Source organism: Lytechinus variegatus, chromosome 10 (assembly GCF_018143015.1).
Source record: "Lytechinus variegatus isolate NC3 chromosome 10, Lvar_3.0, whole genome shotgun sequence".
In the NCBI taxonomy this organism is placed as follows: domain Eukaryota; kingdom Metazoa; phylum Echinodermata; class Echinoidea; order Temnopleuroida; family Toxopneustidae; genus Lytechinus; species Lytechinus variegatus.
Window position 1 is genome coordinate 11,233,050 of NC_054749.1, and position 17,906 is coordinate 11,250,955.

The 17,906-nt window shown below is 34.2% G+C and overlaps 1 protein-coding gene across 2 annotated transcripts; it reads left to right on the top strand.

Annotated features, from left to right (window-relative positions):
• The first annotated feature begins 2,402 nt into the window (after positions 1–2,402).
• On the top strand, positions 2,403–14,838 carry LOC121423228 (cholesterol 24-hydroxylase-like). 2 transcript variants are annotated; one of them, XM_041618547.1, is made up of 13 exons: positions 2,404–3,220; positions 4,564–4,644; positions 5,535–5,616; positions 6,305–6,465; positions 7,117–7,255; positions 9,032–9,145; positions 10,103–10,331; positions 10,879–10,951; positions 11,408–11,492; positions 11,910–12,020; positions 12,984–13,078; positions 13,593–13,665; positions 14,573–14,838. In XM_041618547.1, exons 1-13 carry the CDS (start codon positions 3,081–3,083, stop codon positions 14,711–14,713), a joined length of 1,524 nt encoding a protein of 507 aa, XP_041474481.1. In that variant the 5' UTR covers positions 2,404–3,080; the 3' UTR covers positions 14,714–14,838. The 2 variants fall into 2 exon arrangements, with proteins under 2 accessions (XP_041474482.1, XP_041474481.1); XM_041618548.1 differs by lacking the exon at positions 4,564–4,644 and having other exon boundaries at positions 2,403–3,220.
• The last annotated feature ends 3,068 nt before the right edge of the window (positions 14,839–17,906 follow it).

A 17,906-nucleotide genomic window follows, 5' to 3' on the forward strand; every position in this document is an offset into this window, starting at 1 on the left:
AGTTTAAGTTCTTTCATATTATTTCTTAGTTCAACAAACAAAATATTTTGCCACTTTTGTAAGATGGAAACCTGAAAGAATCAAAACCTTAGAGACTTCGAGCTTTTATTTTAAGCTAGTATGTGTGTATACATAATCATATTTCAGGTTTATGTTATTTTGATAAAATAAAATAAAAACAAACACAAAATCGGCAGGTGTGCGTCTGTCATTGTCTCGATTGCTTAGCATTTTGAAAGTTCGGTCTTGTTTTTTTTAATGTACGTTATTTAATCTTGGGCCTATATGTAATTATTGCAAATATTTAGGTTTCATATTTAGATGTATTTTTAAAAGAGTTTCATATGCAATTGATTCAAACATTTAATGTTTAATCAACTTTTCGTATGACAAGTTAAATATTGATCGAAATGAAGGATGAAAGAAACTGTCCTTCAGAATGCAAATAAAGAAAGTACGGCAGTAATGATTTTTTTACCTAAACAGAATGGAATCTAAGCACATGATATACATCAATCCCCGAGACATGTTTGGGAGGAATATAACCTTTTATTAGTGAAGAACGTTAAAGGACTGGACCTTTAAATAAACCAGCCATAGATTTTTACATTTTAGTTCGACAAATAAAAAAAATGCGATTGTTAGAATATTGTTGTTAAGGATTTTATATGTCAGGCTAGTACACGTACCTGCACAATCGAGTAAATTTTAGTCATATTTCAGAAAGTATAGCACAGTTTATTTTCGCATGCCCCTGAAAAGGCAAGAATCATGGACCAGACTGAGGTGCAGCTAAAAGTTTTATCACAAAGGCACATTTCCTTTTACATTACCTTTCTCTCTTTTTCTTTCTTTCTTAAATTTCTTCCTTTCTTTCCTTCTAAACCTGCATTAGCAAATTATGTATTCAAATGTCATTTTTATTTTTTATTTGTTGAACTGTATTTTAATGTTAGTGTTCTTTTGAGCACCAGCTAATGAGGGGAGTCTTTTAACAGAAACTTCTTTTGTTTTGATAATCCCCAGGGATTGGCCAGTGATCTTTCCATTTTTTAGTGTTCTTTTTAAATTTGATATTACATATTGGAAAATGTATGATGATTATTTTCAATGTAATGAATTTGACCATTGTTACAAGTATAATGTGTACCTGGAAATTGAATGAAGTGAAATAAAATAAAATATGGAGTCATGCGGGAATCCTTAAATGTCTACCAATTTGCAAGTAATATTTAGCAAATTTCTGCTGGCCGCTTCGGACTTGATTCAAAGGGAAATAGGGGGAACTAGTTTGTTTTTTAAGCTCTGTTTAAACCTCCTTGATTGTACCAAATTTCCTTGATTTCACAAATTATAAATCACAAATCCTTTACACATGATTATTTTGTATGTAGCTTTCTTATATAACATGTCTTTTTCAAGTTGAATTAATGACCTTGGTATATTTTTTAATGATGGTATGACTTGTTATGATTGTATTTATTCAATTCATATTTTGCTGAAAATGATATAAATGAAATGAAATGGGATGAAGAGTAAGATCTTCGTCCATTAATTTAGCCTAAATGCCGCAGTCACATTGGGGAAGCTAAGTCCAGTCCGACCAAGGCTATTACATTATTACCAATCACATACTATCGGTCGGATTGGAATTGATTTCTTTGGTGTGGCTGATGACGATTCCTTGCTTTTTGACCCCCGTTCAATCATCACTACATTTTCTCGTATATTTACCTAGCAACAATTATCTTAGCGTTACTTGTAACAGGAACTCACACGCGTACATAAAAAGCGGAAATTTAGCCTAAAATTAGAAATGTAGATAAACGAGAAAAAAACTTTGGCTTTTGATATCATTCTTTGTTGTCATTTAGATGTATGATCAAGCATAACACTGAAAATTTCATCAAAATCGGATGTAAAATAAGAAAGTTATGACATTTTAAAGAATTTCATGAAACATATGCACAGCCTGGTTGATATGCGAATGAGGAGATTGGTGACATCATTCACTCACTATTTCTTTTGTATTTTGTTATATGAAATAGGGAATATTCTGTTTTTCTCCTCACTGTCAAGTGAGCATTGTCAAATCTATTATAAAAAATGAAAAATTGTATAAATCATATTTTCACGACATGTGTATTATTAATCTTATTTTTGCAACGGCTACAAATATTTATGTTTATATATGGTATACAACTTGTTTTTGTTTGATGGTAGTGAAATAAATCAATTTGAATTTGAAAAAAATCAAAACAAAAGAAACAGTGAGTGAGAGACTTCATCGTTTGTCTCATTTGAGTTGGCATATCACTGTTTGTGAAAGATAAGCAAAACTATACAATGTTATATACTTTGATTTTACATCTGATTTTGATGAAATCTTCAGTACTTTGTTAGTTTGATTTTTCTCTATTCATTCAAATCAACATTTTTCTATGGTGGACTTGACTTGAACTTTAAGCTTTATCTTCTTAGTATTCGAATAAGCATAGAACTCAACCCACGAATATCAAGGAAAAATATGTGACTGATCGTCAGGCGTGAATATTGAGTGTCCTGACGTAGTGTATACTGACTCCACTGAGCTCATATCCTCTGATCAAAGTCCGGATTTTGAGGCCATTCGACTATAGTCTTGTTCTTTTTTTTCACGCGTTTACGATATCATTCCGGAAATGAGCTGTATTATGTTTGGTACTTCACATGTCTCAAAACACTAGACATGTTTGGTCAACCCATGTGGAAATGTATAAAATCAACAATTTAGACCATCTTGAAAATAAATCAGTATTCATAAAAGACAGATTGTCGAAAATATCTTAACGGGACTGAATTCAAGACTGACCGTAGTCAGCTACAAAGGAAGGTCGAAGTTCAAGTTTTATTTACAGTCGCAACTCGCAATAGGCGATGTGATTTGCATCACCGATTATTATTAGAATGAATAAATGAACAGGTAGGCCTATTCACTGCACATGACTGTGCTGTAGGCCAAAACATCTTACACACTTATCTCTATACTGCCAATTAATTTCGACTGATGCATGCATTTCCGGCAATTTTCTACTTGAATCATGGCCATCATCTTGACTGTTCTTGGGTACGTTGCCCTTCTCATCCTGGGCATAATTGGAGTTGCACTAGCTCTGTTGTCGGTCGCCATTCTCCGGACTGAATACAACCTGAGAGATGTGCCAACTGCAAAAAACAAGAGGTATATACCTTTAGTATTCGCTTATATATTTTCGGTGTATCATGGGCCGAATATATTTTCAAATGAATATTGAATGTCTCGTTTATTGCTCACAACAATATTGTCCGTATATCATGGTCCTAATATATATATATAATTATATGAAGATATTGAACAACATATTAAAAGAAATTGGATAAATGCAAACAACTTGAGGCAATTCTCTTGAAAATAATATGGATGACAGCTCTGTGGGACATTGAGTGAAGCTACTCATATATTATCGTCTCATTTTCACTTATTTTACTATATACCGTGTATACACACAAACACACACAAACACTATATATATATATATATATATATATACATATGTGTGTGTGTGTGTGTATATATATATATATATATATATATATATATATATACGGACAAATGAAATATGCTCACCGTCAAGGAAAGAAATAACAAAATAAACGAGTAATATCCGAATTAGAATATTCCACTTTCCTTTAAAATAAACTAATGCGATATTCTTTGGCTATCCTTCGTTTATTTTGTAGATAAAATATATATCTTAACGTGAATGAGAGAATAATAATAGAACTACGGGCCAGGGTTTGATTCCCGTTGGAGGCATATTTTTCAGCCTTAATTGATTCAGAGTGGATGGCAGCTCTGGACCTTGACTGAAGCTACCCATGATCCATCTACTATTCTCTCGTTTTCATTTATTTCACTGTTTATCATTTACAAGATAGTTGCCACAAGTGGATTGAATTTCTATATAATAAACATACGGCATCACCTTTCCCCTTTCGTACATTTACTTAGTGTATTCTTTGATTGAAATATGATATATTCCATTGATGTACAGGATAGAATATTTCATTGCAAGCCATGTGTTTGTGTTATGCAACAGCGAATTATTTCCACTTATTATTATCATTTCTGTCTTGCGGTACCTAGACATCGTGTATGCTTACATTATTGTGTAATTGTGTATCAACGACATCAACAGAATCCATTTAATTCCTAGAACGTCATCAATTGCTTCTTATGTCTTATGTACGTCACATCGCGTCGGGAATCGAGTACACCCGATCATTCGAGAAAAGATGACCCGAAAATTTGGCTATGAATTTTTACAAAACATCGGCTATTGGACCCAAATTTTATGGAAATCTAGGGGACCTTTTTGTCGAATGGTCGTTTAAACTGTACCCGACGTTTGAGGAATGGTCGTTTTTCACGATTCCCCAACCTGACAAGATAGCCCGATGTGATGATGACACGAGTCATTGTGTTACACAGCTTTTTACATGCAGTATTCAAGTACTTGGTGTTTTTGTCTTTAACTATCACAGTTTCTTTCTGGGAGATATCAAATATCTAGGAAACTTTAAGGAAAAGGTTGATGTACCTCTGGCAAACGTCCTATTTTTGATGTAAGTTTATGATCGCTTCTCTTTTCGGTTATTTTACCAATTCGCTTTCCTTATGTTTGCTAGATCAGAGTGGGGAATTTCTAAATTTTATATTCATCACAAATTTTCACGTAGGCCTACGAAGCAATGGATTTCTAAATGTTTTTTTAATATATATCTATGAAAGGCTGTGTTTTTTAATTGGATTACATTATTCTGTAGATTTTTTGCCAATTTCTCCCCATCCAAGGAAGAAAATCACCCCTCACCCACGACTACAGTACTTCCCATAGGGCAATAGTACCCCCTGGAATTATATAAGACAATAAACTAATCTGAAGCCGCGACAAGTTCCAACTTTTCCGTGGGCTAATATTGTCCTGACATCTTGAAAGTTGTTCAAGGCATTCATGATAAAAGTATAGACTGACTTCTGACTTAGACCTGTTAACAGTTATAATATACGTATGACTAAAGTGATTTCAAGTAGAAATTAATATATTTTGCATAGTTGCAGGAATAAGAAATAAAAACAAGTCTTGTGTAATGAAAATGAATGTATTTGAACTAAGAAGGATATTTGCATTTTGATACATAACGCTTTCCTGAACAGAATACAGGATCATTAATAATTGAAAAAAAAATCGTCTTTTCGTATATTTTATCATTTACTGGGTGAGTCGGTGTCTCTTAGAAGCTTATCCATTTTAATTTTTTTATTAATAGCTTTTGTTTGGTCTTTGCCTTTGTTATGTTTTATCATTGATGCCAATGTCTAGCGATGTCAATTCAGTTGTTCAACTGAGCCCAAATGAAACCTCCTCTTTCAACTACTTTTGACTTTTTTAATCGTGTTTAAATAAGAATAAAATCATTTTTTTATATTATTGTTTCATCACAAAATTGTTCAGGGCAAAGGAGCTTGGACCAGTCTATTACTTAAGGATCTTTTGGAAATCACATTTCATCGCGTCAGCACCCGAAATTGTAAAGGTAACCCGCCAATTGAACACGAATAATTGCCAATGTTATAACCGATAATGATTAGATGAAAGAGCTTTCCCATTGTCATATAATTCATGTAACAAAATACAAAAGAAATAGTGTGTGACGTCATCAGATTTTCATTTGAATTTTGCCAGTGGTGAGCATATCACCGTTTTGTTAGAAGAATAAACGACATTTCAAAATTTTACATTTTACAAAATTATTTCAAATCTTATTTTAGTGATTTATTTTCAGCAGTGTGCTTGTTTGATTTCTCCATTCATTCAAATCATCTTTTTTGTTGTTAGGTGAAGACTTGCCCTTTAAAGTTGAATGAGTGTTGTGCACTTCGAAATTCTTATTAATTCTTCTTATTTTATTTTGTAATTAGTTTCGCCCTTTTTTGCGGTTGAAGTTATATGGTAAATATTGAACAAGTGCATTTTGGAATATCAATCCGACTTCTAGAGTTAGTTTTATCACTAAGGTAAGTCTCAAATGATTGTCATTTGGATACATAGGCTAAATAGTATCTTGGACAAGGTCTCCAAAATACTACACATTTTCTGACAGAACAAAATATTCATAGCTCATCTATATATCATGCCAATTTTAATCCTTTTCCAATACAGTATCTACTTGCACTATCTTTAATAGGCATCCTCAATTAAAATCAAAATACCGTCAATTTCAGGAACTGCTCCTGAACAGCAAACATACCAAACCTCAAGAAATTTATCGTGGCTTCCAGAAGTTGTATGGTCAACGATTCATGGGCCATGGACTGGTGTCAGAGGTCGATCACGAGAAGTGGTTTCACAGGAGGGCTATCATGAATCCCGCCTTCAGACGAAAGTGAGAACAACTTCCGGTTGACTTCCAGGGTGGTGATTCACAAATACTGAAAATCGTGTGGTATATATAAAAAGTACCATATTGAATTGGTCATAATGGGGGATGTCTAATCAGGGGATGCGCACTACCCACGTCTATGACCTGTAGAGGTCAGTGCTCTCCAAAAACAAATCGGTCAAAAATGACTAGTTAATAGGGTCATCTGGGTGCAACTGTTATTCTAGTCATATTTGACTATTTTCTTGTCATATTTCACTAGAGCAGGGTTATTTCTGACTAGAATATACGTCAGAAATGTGAATATCAGTGATTGCCGTATCAGTTGCTCCCAGCTGACTACTGGTCTATTCAATTTGACTGATTTGTTTTAAGAGTGTGGCATTACCGATCGGGACTTTAGACCCGGACTTTAGATCAAAGAGATGTATTTAAGTTATTTAAAAAACGCTTCTATAATGTTAATAAATAACAGTAGTTTTGACTGGACGGTCATGGTTGGTTGCTGTTTAGGTACTTACTAATTGCTGACAATTCTATCAATATTAGCCATACAGTTTTGGTCAATAACTTTAAGTTTCCCTTAAATAGTCTTGTGAACAGACGATGAAATTACAGAGCTAATTTGATGCATGTCTACTTAATGGCTAATAGGTATCTTATGAGTCTTGTGGATGAATTCAACGCAGGATCAGAGGCTCTTTGTCAGCAGCTCAAGGAGAAGGCTGATGGTAAAACAGAAGTACTCATGCTAGACGAACTCAACAAGGTGACCTTAGATGTCATTGCAAAGGTAATAACCCCAACGAATCTCTGTAAGAGGTGTAAGAGCTAGGGACGAAGGTCACGGGAAAATGGAAAGTGGAGATCTTTGAATGAAAATTATTATAATTGTTATAAATGTAATAGATATTGTACTGGCGTCATGACGCGTCATTGCACCGCCATCGAGGCAAAATCCACTGTCTTTTTAAAGTTAAACGCAAAATGTTATTGTTGAATGAAACTTTTAAAGGTCAAGTCCACCCTAGGAAAATGCTGACTTGAATGAATAAAGAAGTAATCAATTAGCATAGTGCTGAAAATTTCATCAAAATCGGATATAAATTAAGAAAGTTATGACATTTTAAAGTGTCGCTTATTTTTCACAAAACAGTGATATGCACAACTAGGTGAGTCAGTCGATGATGTCCATCACTCCCTACTTCTTTTGTTTTTTTTTGTTGCTGTTTGAATTATACAATATTTTCATTTTTTATAGATCTGATAATAAGGACCAACTTGAACCATGTAGTATCAAACAATGCTGATTCCTCATGTTCAGGGAGGAATTAATCGTTGTATCACTCGACAATGATGAGAAAACTGGAATATTTCATATAATAAAATACAAAAGAAATATTGGATGACGTCATAGTCTCCTCATTTGCATACCAGCCAGGATGTGCATATAACTGGGTTTTTTAATCAAGCGAAACTTTCCAATGTCATAACTTTCTTATTTTACATCCGATTTTGATGAAATTTTTTGTGTTATGCTTGTTTGATTTTTCTCTTATTCAAATCAACTTTTTGTCGGGGTGGACTTGTCCTTTAACTTGGAGTTTGTTCGCTCCCGGAACTGGAAAGACACAATTTTCTAATGGTGTTGCCCTCTCCTTTATGAAAGCTTTAGAATATAGATGGAATATGAGGGAGGGTAGAAGGCAAACCTGCCGAGAAGAAATGACAAGCTCACTTGCAATAGGGGTTAGGTCCATATTTTGTAAATTTTATTGTTTTCTGTCTCTATAAACCTCTAAAGTTTTAGTCACTCCGATGTTACCAAAGAAAATTTGAATTTCAAATCAAAACGTGACTGAAAATGGCAAAGAAAAATCACTTTTTTAATCAAAAGAGATCGGATTTATTTCAGTTTACTCGCAAAAGGGGTTAGGTCCACAATGATATTTTTTCAAAAATATATAGAAAAAAACTGAAGACAGGTAGATAAATTCTATACCCAATTTTATGTGCACATGATAGAGTAGTACATCATGGCAATTTAGTTTCTCATAAGAATATTGCAATAAGTGAGAATAAAAAAGGTGTTTTTTCTCGGAATGGTCCAAAGTGGACCTAACCCCTTTTGCAACTAAACTCTTCAAATGTTATTCACACTGTTAGCTTGCTCAAATTTGAACGTGTAAAGATGATTAACTGTGTAAACCTCCGGTGCGATACATGGCGTGCGCCTGTATTCCAGGTCAAGTAGGGAATTACAATATTGATGTAAGAGGTTTGAGGAGCCCTGTTCACGACATTTGGATATTGATATTAAGGTCAACAGACAATCACACGCACAACTCCACACACCCGCGCACACACACACTCCAGAGTGTGAGTGTTCACAAAGTGGACAATAATTATGAAGATGTGATTCAACCTGTTTGAATGCTCAAATTTCACAATGTGATGATAATTTCACACCGTTAAGTTGCTTAAAATTGGAAAGTGCCAAAATAATTTTACATCGTGTTCCACTGTGGAACAAGACTTCAAGAACATACGAACAAAAGTTTCTTTACAGATTGCATTCAGCATGGATACCAATGCTGTTGGAGATCCAAGTTGTCCCTTCCCATCTGCTATTACAACTGCACTTCGGGGCATGCAGAGGTTTCATGATAAACCCTGGTCTACAGTGAGTATAAGCCAAATCTTTATTTTCGCTACTCGGAAGATGACCAAGGTTTACCCCTCTCTCAGACATACATTTGTCCCTCTATTTTTTTGATGAATTGCATAATCAAAACCAAACTAATTTTCTCATTTTAGACAAAATACGGAGAGCTAATATCAATGCACCTTTTGTTCCTTAAGAATATTTGTTCACCCGTAATGGTGTGTAGAGTGGTGCCATTATGGTGAAGTGCATGTTTGCACTTAAAATGTTTCAATTCAAGACCCTATGACCTTAGTACTTCCTCGGTAGACAATTATTTTTTGGTACCCTGAAAATGAAAAAAAAATAGGGGAAAATGAATAATTTTTTTTTTCAAATATAAAGCTAATGTACTCATGTGTGATGACAGTAAGAACAAGCCTCTCTTTTTTTTAAATCTTAATTTACATAAGTCAAATATCTTTACAGATCGATTCATGGTATACAATATAGTTCCACGCGACGTGGTACCCACAAATTACAACGCCTTTACTTCTGTTTTGCATTTTTGGTAATTTTATTAGTCAAAGATCTCTGCAGATTGATCTATGTATAGTTCCATGCGACGTTACACTGGTAAATCCTCTTCCGTTTTTTTTTTTGTAATCTTGTATAAATCATTGATCTTTGTAGATCGACCCATAGTCTAGTTCCAAGTGACTCTCGCGAAGCCGTAGCAGTTGTGTTTTTGTTGTTGTTGCAATTTTGTAATAATTTGTTATCTTTGTAGATTGATCCATGGGGTAGTCTAATGCGGCGTTACACTCGCGAACCTGAAGCTGTTGTTGTTGGGTTGTTTTCTTTTGCAATTTTTCAATAATTTGTTATCTTTGTAGATTGATCCATGGGGTAGTCTAATGCGGCGTTACACTCGCGAACCTGAAGCTGTTTTTTTTTTTGTAATCTTAATCTGTATGTTGATCATTAATCTTGTAGATCGATCCATGGTCTAGTTCCATGCGACGCGGCACTCGCGAAGCCATTAGCCTCGTCAGGGAAACCGGACGGGAACAGATCCAGGAACGCATTCAAGCTCGTAAAAGAGGAGACCATGTTCCCAACGATCTCCTGAACCTCATCCTTGATATAGCCAAAGACCTGGAGGGAGACAACGACTTCCAAATGGAGAATATGCTGGATGAATTCGTAACTCTGTTTATAGCAGGTGATGACCTACTCATGTTGCATACTTATATTAATTTTGACTTAATGTGTGTTGGATACTTTTATGATTTCATTTGCCAAATAAGATTAAAAAAAAATCAATATTTATTCTTAGTAAACAAGTCATGTATTTGAAACAGTGACGGGTCCAGGTGTAGGGGAACATACGAACTTTGGCCATGGGGATATTGTTGAATTGTCATCATAACTTTTAAAGTTTAGGGATCTAGTTTATTAGACGTGTTTCAAGTGGAACTGATCATTTTGTCTTAGGTCACATGATCAAGGTCAAAGGTCATTTAGGGTCAATGTACATAGTATTTTATTATCACATGAAGTTGTTTTTTTAGTGAATAACTGTTTTCAAAGTCAGCAGTGCACTATATTGAACCGCGTAATGCAGGCGAGACTGCCAGAGGTGTTCCACTTGTTAGTGTTGTTTTCCACATTACTGATCTAAGTTTCCAATATAAGGACTTGAAGACTTCTACTTTACTATATTCATTTCTCAAACTTTTTTATCGTTTGCTCCTTTGGATGCATTGCAGGTCAAGAAACAACAAGCAACCTCTTGGCTTTCACATTTGTACAACTTGGACGTTACCCTGAAGTTGCTAAAAGGTGATTGTCTTTATCATAAATTTCAGGTGGCTTCCAAAAAGAAACCGCATGTGATACATGAATCAATTTTTTTCCATAAGTGAAACTGCGAAAGTTAAAAACTTCAGGTAGCGTATTTTTTCATCAACTCTGTGTAAATTGTGTAATGCTGGTCTTCATTGAAGTCCGATTGAAAAATCATATTCCATAATTTCTGTATTCTTGCTTTTCTATATCTAATTATGATTATAGTCTGTTCGCTCTGTTTCGAGTCATGTGACAAAATGGTTGGGAAGCATCATCTGACTCGCAGCAGATCTTGTAATTACGTGTGTAATCTGTTATGCCTTTATGAGGACTAGTATGTTTAATGATATTTATTCTTCAAAACTTTATTTTTCATTGAATCGTAGGAACGTAATGCGATTTTTTTAAAGCATGATGATGAAAATAAATTCGAATCTGGTCTTAACTTAGGTTACAAGCCGAGGTTGATGAGGTGCTCGGACAAAAACATACAATCCAATACGAGGATTTGGCTAAACTTGAATACATGATGAGGGTAAGATAATATATAAATGAATTATGATGTGGTATACTTGAGAAATCAATTATTAAAATTTCTATTGGTGGCCTTCTCGGTAAATCTACTACGACAAAAATGATATCAACATAACTTTTCGTTGTATATTATTGTTTTAGTGCTTTTGTGAGGGGTTTGGGGAACTTTCTGGGGCCTCATCCTCGCGATCATAAATGAAAAGCAAGTTATTAATTTTATCAGTGACAGTGTAACTAATCTCTACTCGGCCTAAGAATAACTTATGTTGCCATGTCAACATTAAAAGTCAACTTGTCCTTATGTCACAATGATGGTGTGTATATACGTTTTTCGACCATAGTTATCTAATGGATATGTTAACCTGTTTTCTGCTTGTTCATCTCTCTATCTCCCCCTCTCCTTTTCTTCCTTTGATAGGTTCTGAAGGAAACCCTTAGGTTGTATACACCTGTTGGAGGTACTACTCGCATTACCGCTCATCCAATTACATACAAAGGCATCACGATACCAGCTAAGGCCAATGTTACCGTAAGGATCGCGATCAACATAGTTCTTATTATTTTCTCTGTGATGGGAACCGGATTAAAACATTTTCTTCAGAAAAATCAACATTCTCCATGATATCTTTCGATTACACTGGGGGACCATTGAAACGTAGAATAAAAATCTCAACCTTACACCTTTAGAAGTTATTTCTTTTTCTCAATCTAATTTTGGATTTGTCCAATTTACACAATGAATTACACTGTACACAATAAGAAATGTAAAGAAGCGAGTTTTTTTTTTTTTTTTTACTGACCTTAGTGGTATGAGATCACTATGTAATCAGGTACAGTTATTAATATGTCACTGATACTTTTTCATACCGAAAATACGTCCATTGATACTTACATGATTGAAATCAAAGCATTGAAAACAAAGAAAGTCCACTTACCAAAAATTAACATGTAAATGACAGTAGCCGCGGAACGGTTTTTAAAGTGGGGGGGAGCTGCACCATGCCAAAGATCGCTATCATGATTGTCATTTTTATGTTTTTGACACGGTTTTGGAAAAAGTGGGGAGAGGCCGAAGTCCCCGTCCCCCGCTTCCGCGGCCCCTGAATATATACATAGAGAGGTGATGTGACTCAGTGGATAGGTCTCGGAACTACCGCGAGGTCATGGTTTGAATCCCACTGCAGCACTCGCATCCTTTGGCAAGGAGTTTATTTATGTTTGCCACTCTCCACCCAGATGTAGTAAATGGATATCGGGTTGGAAGAAATTCCTTAAATGCTCCAGTCGAGCGTCCGATCAGCTAGGCGTAGTAAAGTTGGGGTAATAGTATGCAGCGCTTAGAATTATTGTATTAAGTGTTCTATAAATGTCACATATTATTACTATTTTTTATTATTATCATTATTATTTTTGTTAATATTATTATGTATAATATGTATATATATATATTACGGTGCCATGAAAGATTTAACATAAATTGTTTCTGTCTTAGGTTATGTCTGTCCTGATGTCGAGAATGGAGGAATATTTTGATGACCCTCTTCTCTTTAATCCTGATCGATTCAAACCCTCAGAAGACGGATCGCTGTAAGTCATCATTCATATTTCTTTATAAAACCTGTCTTCAGTGTTGTTAAATCCCCTCAAAGTGCAAATCACTTTTCCAATCCATATATCGTGCCTAAAACAGTTATTATGTGAAGGATACAAACAGGAGTATCTTTTTTGGAGTAAAATTCCTAGCATTATTCCAAACTTTTAATTGGATAATGTTACTTCTCGAAATTTCATATCAAATCCAAAGTGCGATTTGTGCTAAAGTCGGGTTGTTGTCGGGTGCATTGTGTGTGGCAGTCTTAAAATAATAGCCTATTGCGAGAGCCCAGAAAAAAATCCCCTTCATGAATCTGTTTAAAAGAACAAACTTTTTTTTTGTTCATAGTTTTATGAGATTCTGAGTTAACTCACAATTTGTTTTAAATATTCAGCAATTCTCGTCGATATAACAGGCAGCTCCAAAGATCAAGACGTATTTGGCGACTTGCTGCTTTCTTAGAATTATCGTTGCAATTAAAAGAATCTTTCTCTGCTTTATTGACAGACCTCGACATCTCTATGCTTACTTTCCATTTTCTATGGGACAACGATCGTGTATTGGTCAACAGTTTGCTCTGGTAAGAAGACTTACACCATATTACACCGGATATCTTTACGCCTGGTAGCTGGTACAGTATTTAGGCATGGGATGGCATGCATTAAGGACCTCATACCGCTACCCGAATAGGCCAAAAAAATCCAAAACAAATTTGATATGGAATGTCTATATTTTATGTACATTCTTATGCAGGTGATATCCTGTCATTATTGTTGTGTTTATCCAAGTATATCATAGTAGGCCTATATATTCAGTTGCGTAAAAACTGTTGTGTTGTGTCGATTTCACTTTAGTACCTAAATACAGAACTTGCCGTAATTCTAAATAGCATAGTCATAATAGTCCTATAGAAATCCCATCCTACTGAAATATATATCATCTCTAAAGGCGACCTTACGATTGGTCTGTGACCCGATTTCAGAATAAAATGTAATAGAATTTGATGCTCTAATGTTGAGACTTGGAATATCTTACTGTATAATGTTCTAAATCATCGTACGAATACCTGTGTTGAAATCCGTGACTGTGCTAGCATCCTTCTTAGAATAAAAGCGAATTTAATATCTAGTCGTAATGACGCCACAGCAGTCGTACGATTGCCTAAGATTTGACACTAATTTGGCCTTTACTCTAAAATAAAGGCATGGAATTTTTCAAAATGGTTATAAATCAGTATTCTTTCAATCAATTTAAACCTCAAATAAAATGATATGTTCCATTCACTTTTTCAGAAAATGAGCAAAATGCGATTTGCTCCAAAATCGGATCACGAACAGGTGTGCGGTGGCCTTAAGAACTAGAATTCAGTCTTAATGTTTGCCTGTACCATCATTCATTCACCTTTGAAAACAAATATTGAAAAATTCAACTCGTTACAACGAGATTGAGGGTTTTGAAGCCAGACATTTTTTTTATTTACTTTTCAGATCGAATCCCGTATCATCTTGGCTAAGCTCCTCCAACGATTTACATTCCGCCTTGACCAGTCACAAAGCTTTGGCATCTTGGACGAACTAACAGCCAAACCCATGGGAAGATGCAGGAATTACATCACACTAAGGGTCTAGATTCACAGTAGATACACCATTTTCAACTATTTGTAGCCCTACTCCCAACATAAGGAGCATTAAAAACATTTGCAATCAATTGCAAATTTCTGTTTCCAATTTAGAACTGAAATATCAATATAAGCCCTTTGCACTAAAAATCTAACTTTTTAAATATATCTTTACTAAGACAAGTAGTGGGCTATTAGCGTGGTCTCGCATCGTGAAAATTCATCATATGGTTAATGTTCAGAGTACTGAAAATCGTTGCATTGGATTGGTTACAATGCAAAAATAGTGGCGTAAAACTACACCACTGGATGTTGATAGATGACCACACAATTACTTTACACCAATGTTGAATTAAGTGTTGGTTAAATAACCATGCGTGTTATCATACCATATATATTTTTCATGGACACTACTTGGTGTTATAATGAAACTCCGTGGTGTAGCCTATTTTAACACCCGAGAGTCTTGATCTCTTTCATACACAGCGAATGTTTTTGTTTTAGTTTTTCTTTTTTTTGATACCATAGTGTTTTACAGTGTAATAGTTATTGCATTTGATTATGATGACAACAATTTTGTTCAGCGACGTACAGAGGATAATAATTATACTTGCTTATATAGCGCTTAATACTTACTATTTCAGAAGTCTCTAAGCGCTCTACAGTATATGCAGCATAATTATCCTGGCTTTAGCAGTGCAGCTGTTACGCGCGCTGCGTTTCAAGGAATAAATTCCTGCCAGGTACCCATTTACCTCACCTGGGTTGAGTGCAGCAAATTGTGGATCAATTTCTTGCTGAAGGAAATTACGCCATGGTTGGGATCCAAGAACAGAGTAAATGCATTGAAAATGCCAGTAAAATGACAATGAACAAAGAAGTCTTTGTCGAAATTCCGTGAACCGAAACAGCGGTTTTGTCTTAGTTTCACTGCTGATGGAAAGTTGCGACTGTATCGTTCGTCTAGAATGACACTGACTTAAAATGCTGCTTTATCACCAATTTTCGACGAAGACCTCTTAGTTGTTTTTGTCATCATAACTAGTGGCGGACCGTGACCCCGAGGAGACAAAGCATTGGGGGCACGACATTGTTCACAAACAATGCAGTGCCCCCCATGCTTTGTCTCCTCGGGGTCACGGTCCGCTACTGATCATAACAATATATTAAGACAATACATGTATGTTATGAATAATAACAAATTATTACGTAACAATCAGGGTTGGCGGATTTAAATCACGTTGATTTAAATCGTGATTTAAATCGCGATTTAAATCACCATGATTTTTTTTTTAAAATCATTGATTTAAATCACTTCCATTGAAAAATGTACAAATCATGGACAAAGTATTTGTTCAATGCAGTTTTAATTCTGCAAGTCAACTGAAAAACTTTGAATTAATTTTATATCAATAAAAGATCAACAAAGTCTTCATATCTACTTAAAACAAATTAAAATCAGGTAATTCCTTAAAAACTACAGATGAATGTTGTCAATAGGTACTCATTTTTTGTAAATCATGTCAAGTTTTTCTTCTGAAATTTTACATTCTTTGTCAGTTATTATTAGTCAATTTCTTTCTTAACGTAAAGTTTTCACATAATCCAAAGACTTTTCAGAGAGCAGTTTGTAAAAAAAAATATATAATACATAAAAGTCAATGAGAAAAGGTTTGTTGGCAGTTTTCCAGTTTTGATCCTTCGCCTACACATAACTACTTCTGTCATGTAAAATAAAAAAATGGTACCTGCATGTAATCAACATATTTACATGTAACATGCCTCTTATTTCGTATTGTTACATTTATCATAAATTTGATGTTTTGAATAACATAATTATAAAAATCACATTAACATAATCTAGTACAGTCACTATTTGACTGTTGAGAAAAGCTTTCTCTTATAAACCTTTTAAGTCACTGCAGCCCATTTTATGTTCAGTGCTACAAATAATGGAAGTTTTGTATCTGCATGTAATAATGGAAAGAGCTCTATAACAACAATTTGCAAAACTCAGAATAAACATTTAACACTGCATTTTAATGTTAAGATGCAGGTACTTCAGTTACAATCATTGGCAGTTGTAAGCTGTGTCTCATTTAAAATAAAATACTTCTTTTTGTAATACATGTTTTAATTTAAGCAGTTTTGCAGTTTTTATCCCTTAAGTTAAAAGTAAGTAGATTTTTTTTCATACTTCATGGATCAAACAGATTTTTTTGTAGAGAATATGGGAATAAAAATTGTAGATTAATGTAAAAAAAATCACAGTAACAGAATGTAGTATAGTCACCCTTTGACAGTTTGACTACCGGTAAGCTATCTCCTATATTATTCTCCAAAACTGAGAGTTTTGCATCTATATCTGTAGCAAGAGAAGAGCTTTTTATCAAAAAGATCCTAAACATATACAGTTGTAGTCTCTCTTTGACTATTGTAAAGCTGTGACTAATTGAAAAAAAATCATTGATTTGAATTATTTCTCTTACAATAAACATGAATACTAGTAATTGGCAAAGGGTTTGTTGGCAGTTTTGATAAGGGATTTTTTCTCTTGGATTTTTTAAATATTTGAATGAAAAATCCCAGAGGGGAATTTTCTCTACTCACTGGGAATTCCCTATGGAATATTCCTTCATAGGCCTATGTATGATAGAATTAAGTTCAGATACATGATTCCTCAAATTTATTTTTAATTGTCCATTTTTACTGGATTTTAATTACAAAATATGTGGTTAAGAACAATATTAGGGGTGAAATGTATAACATCAATATTGATGTCATTGTAAGAGTAAGGGGGGAAGGATAATTACCCTTTTTTTCGAAGGAACTTTAAAAAAATCAAAAAAAATCAAAAAAATCTGATTTTACATAAAAAAAATCTGATTTAAATCAAATAAATCCGATTTTTTAAATTTTTTTTTAAAAATCAAAAAAATCGCCAACCCTGGTAGCAATTATACTAATGTATTATGAATTTATGATTGTTACACTATTGATTAGACATGCCGAATGAAACAAATTCGGTTTATTTACCCGAATATTGTAACCATAGATACAGCCATTAATGTGATGCTGAAATTTCAAAATCTTTTTACTTAATGTGAAAGGGGTATGGTTATTTTCTCTTGATTCTATTATTTTTTGCATATAGTGCATAAACTTACGAAGCGTGAGCCCATTATTATTTTTCAATTATTCTT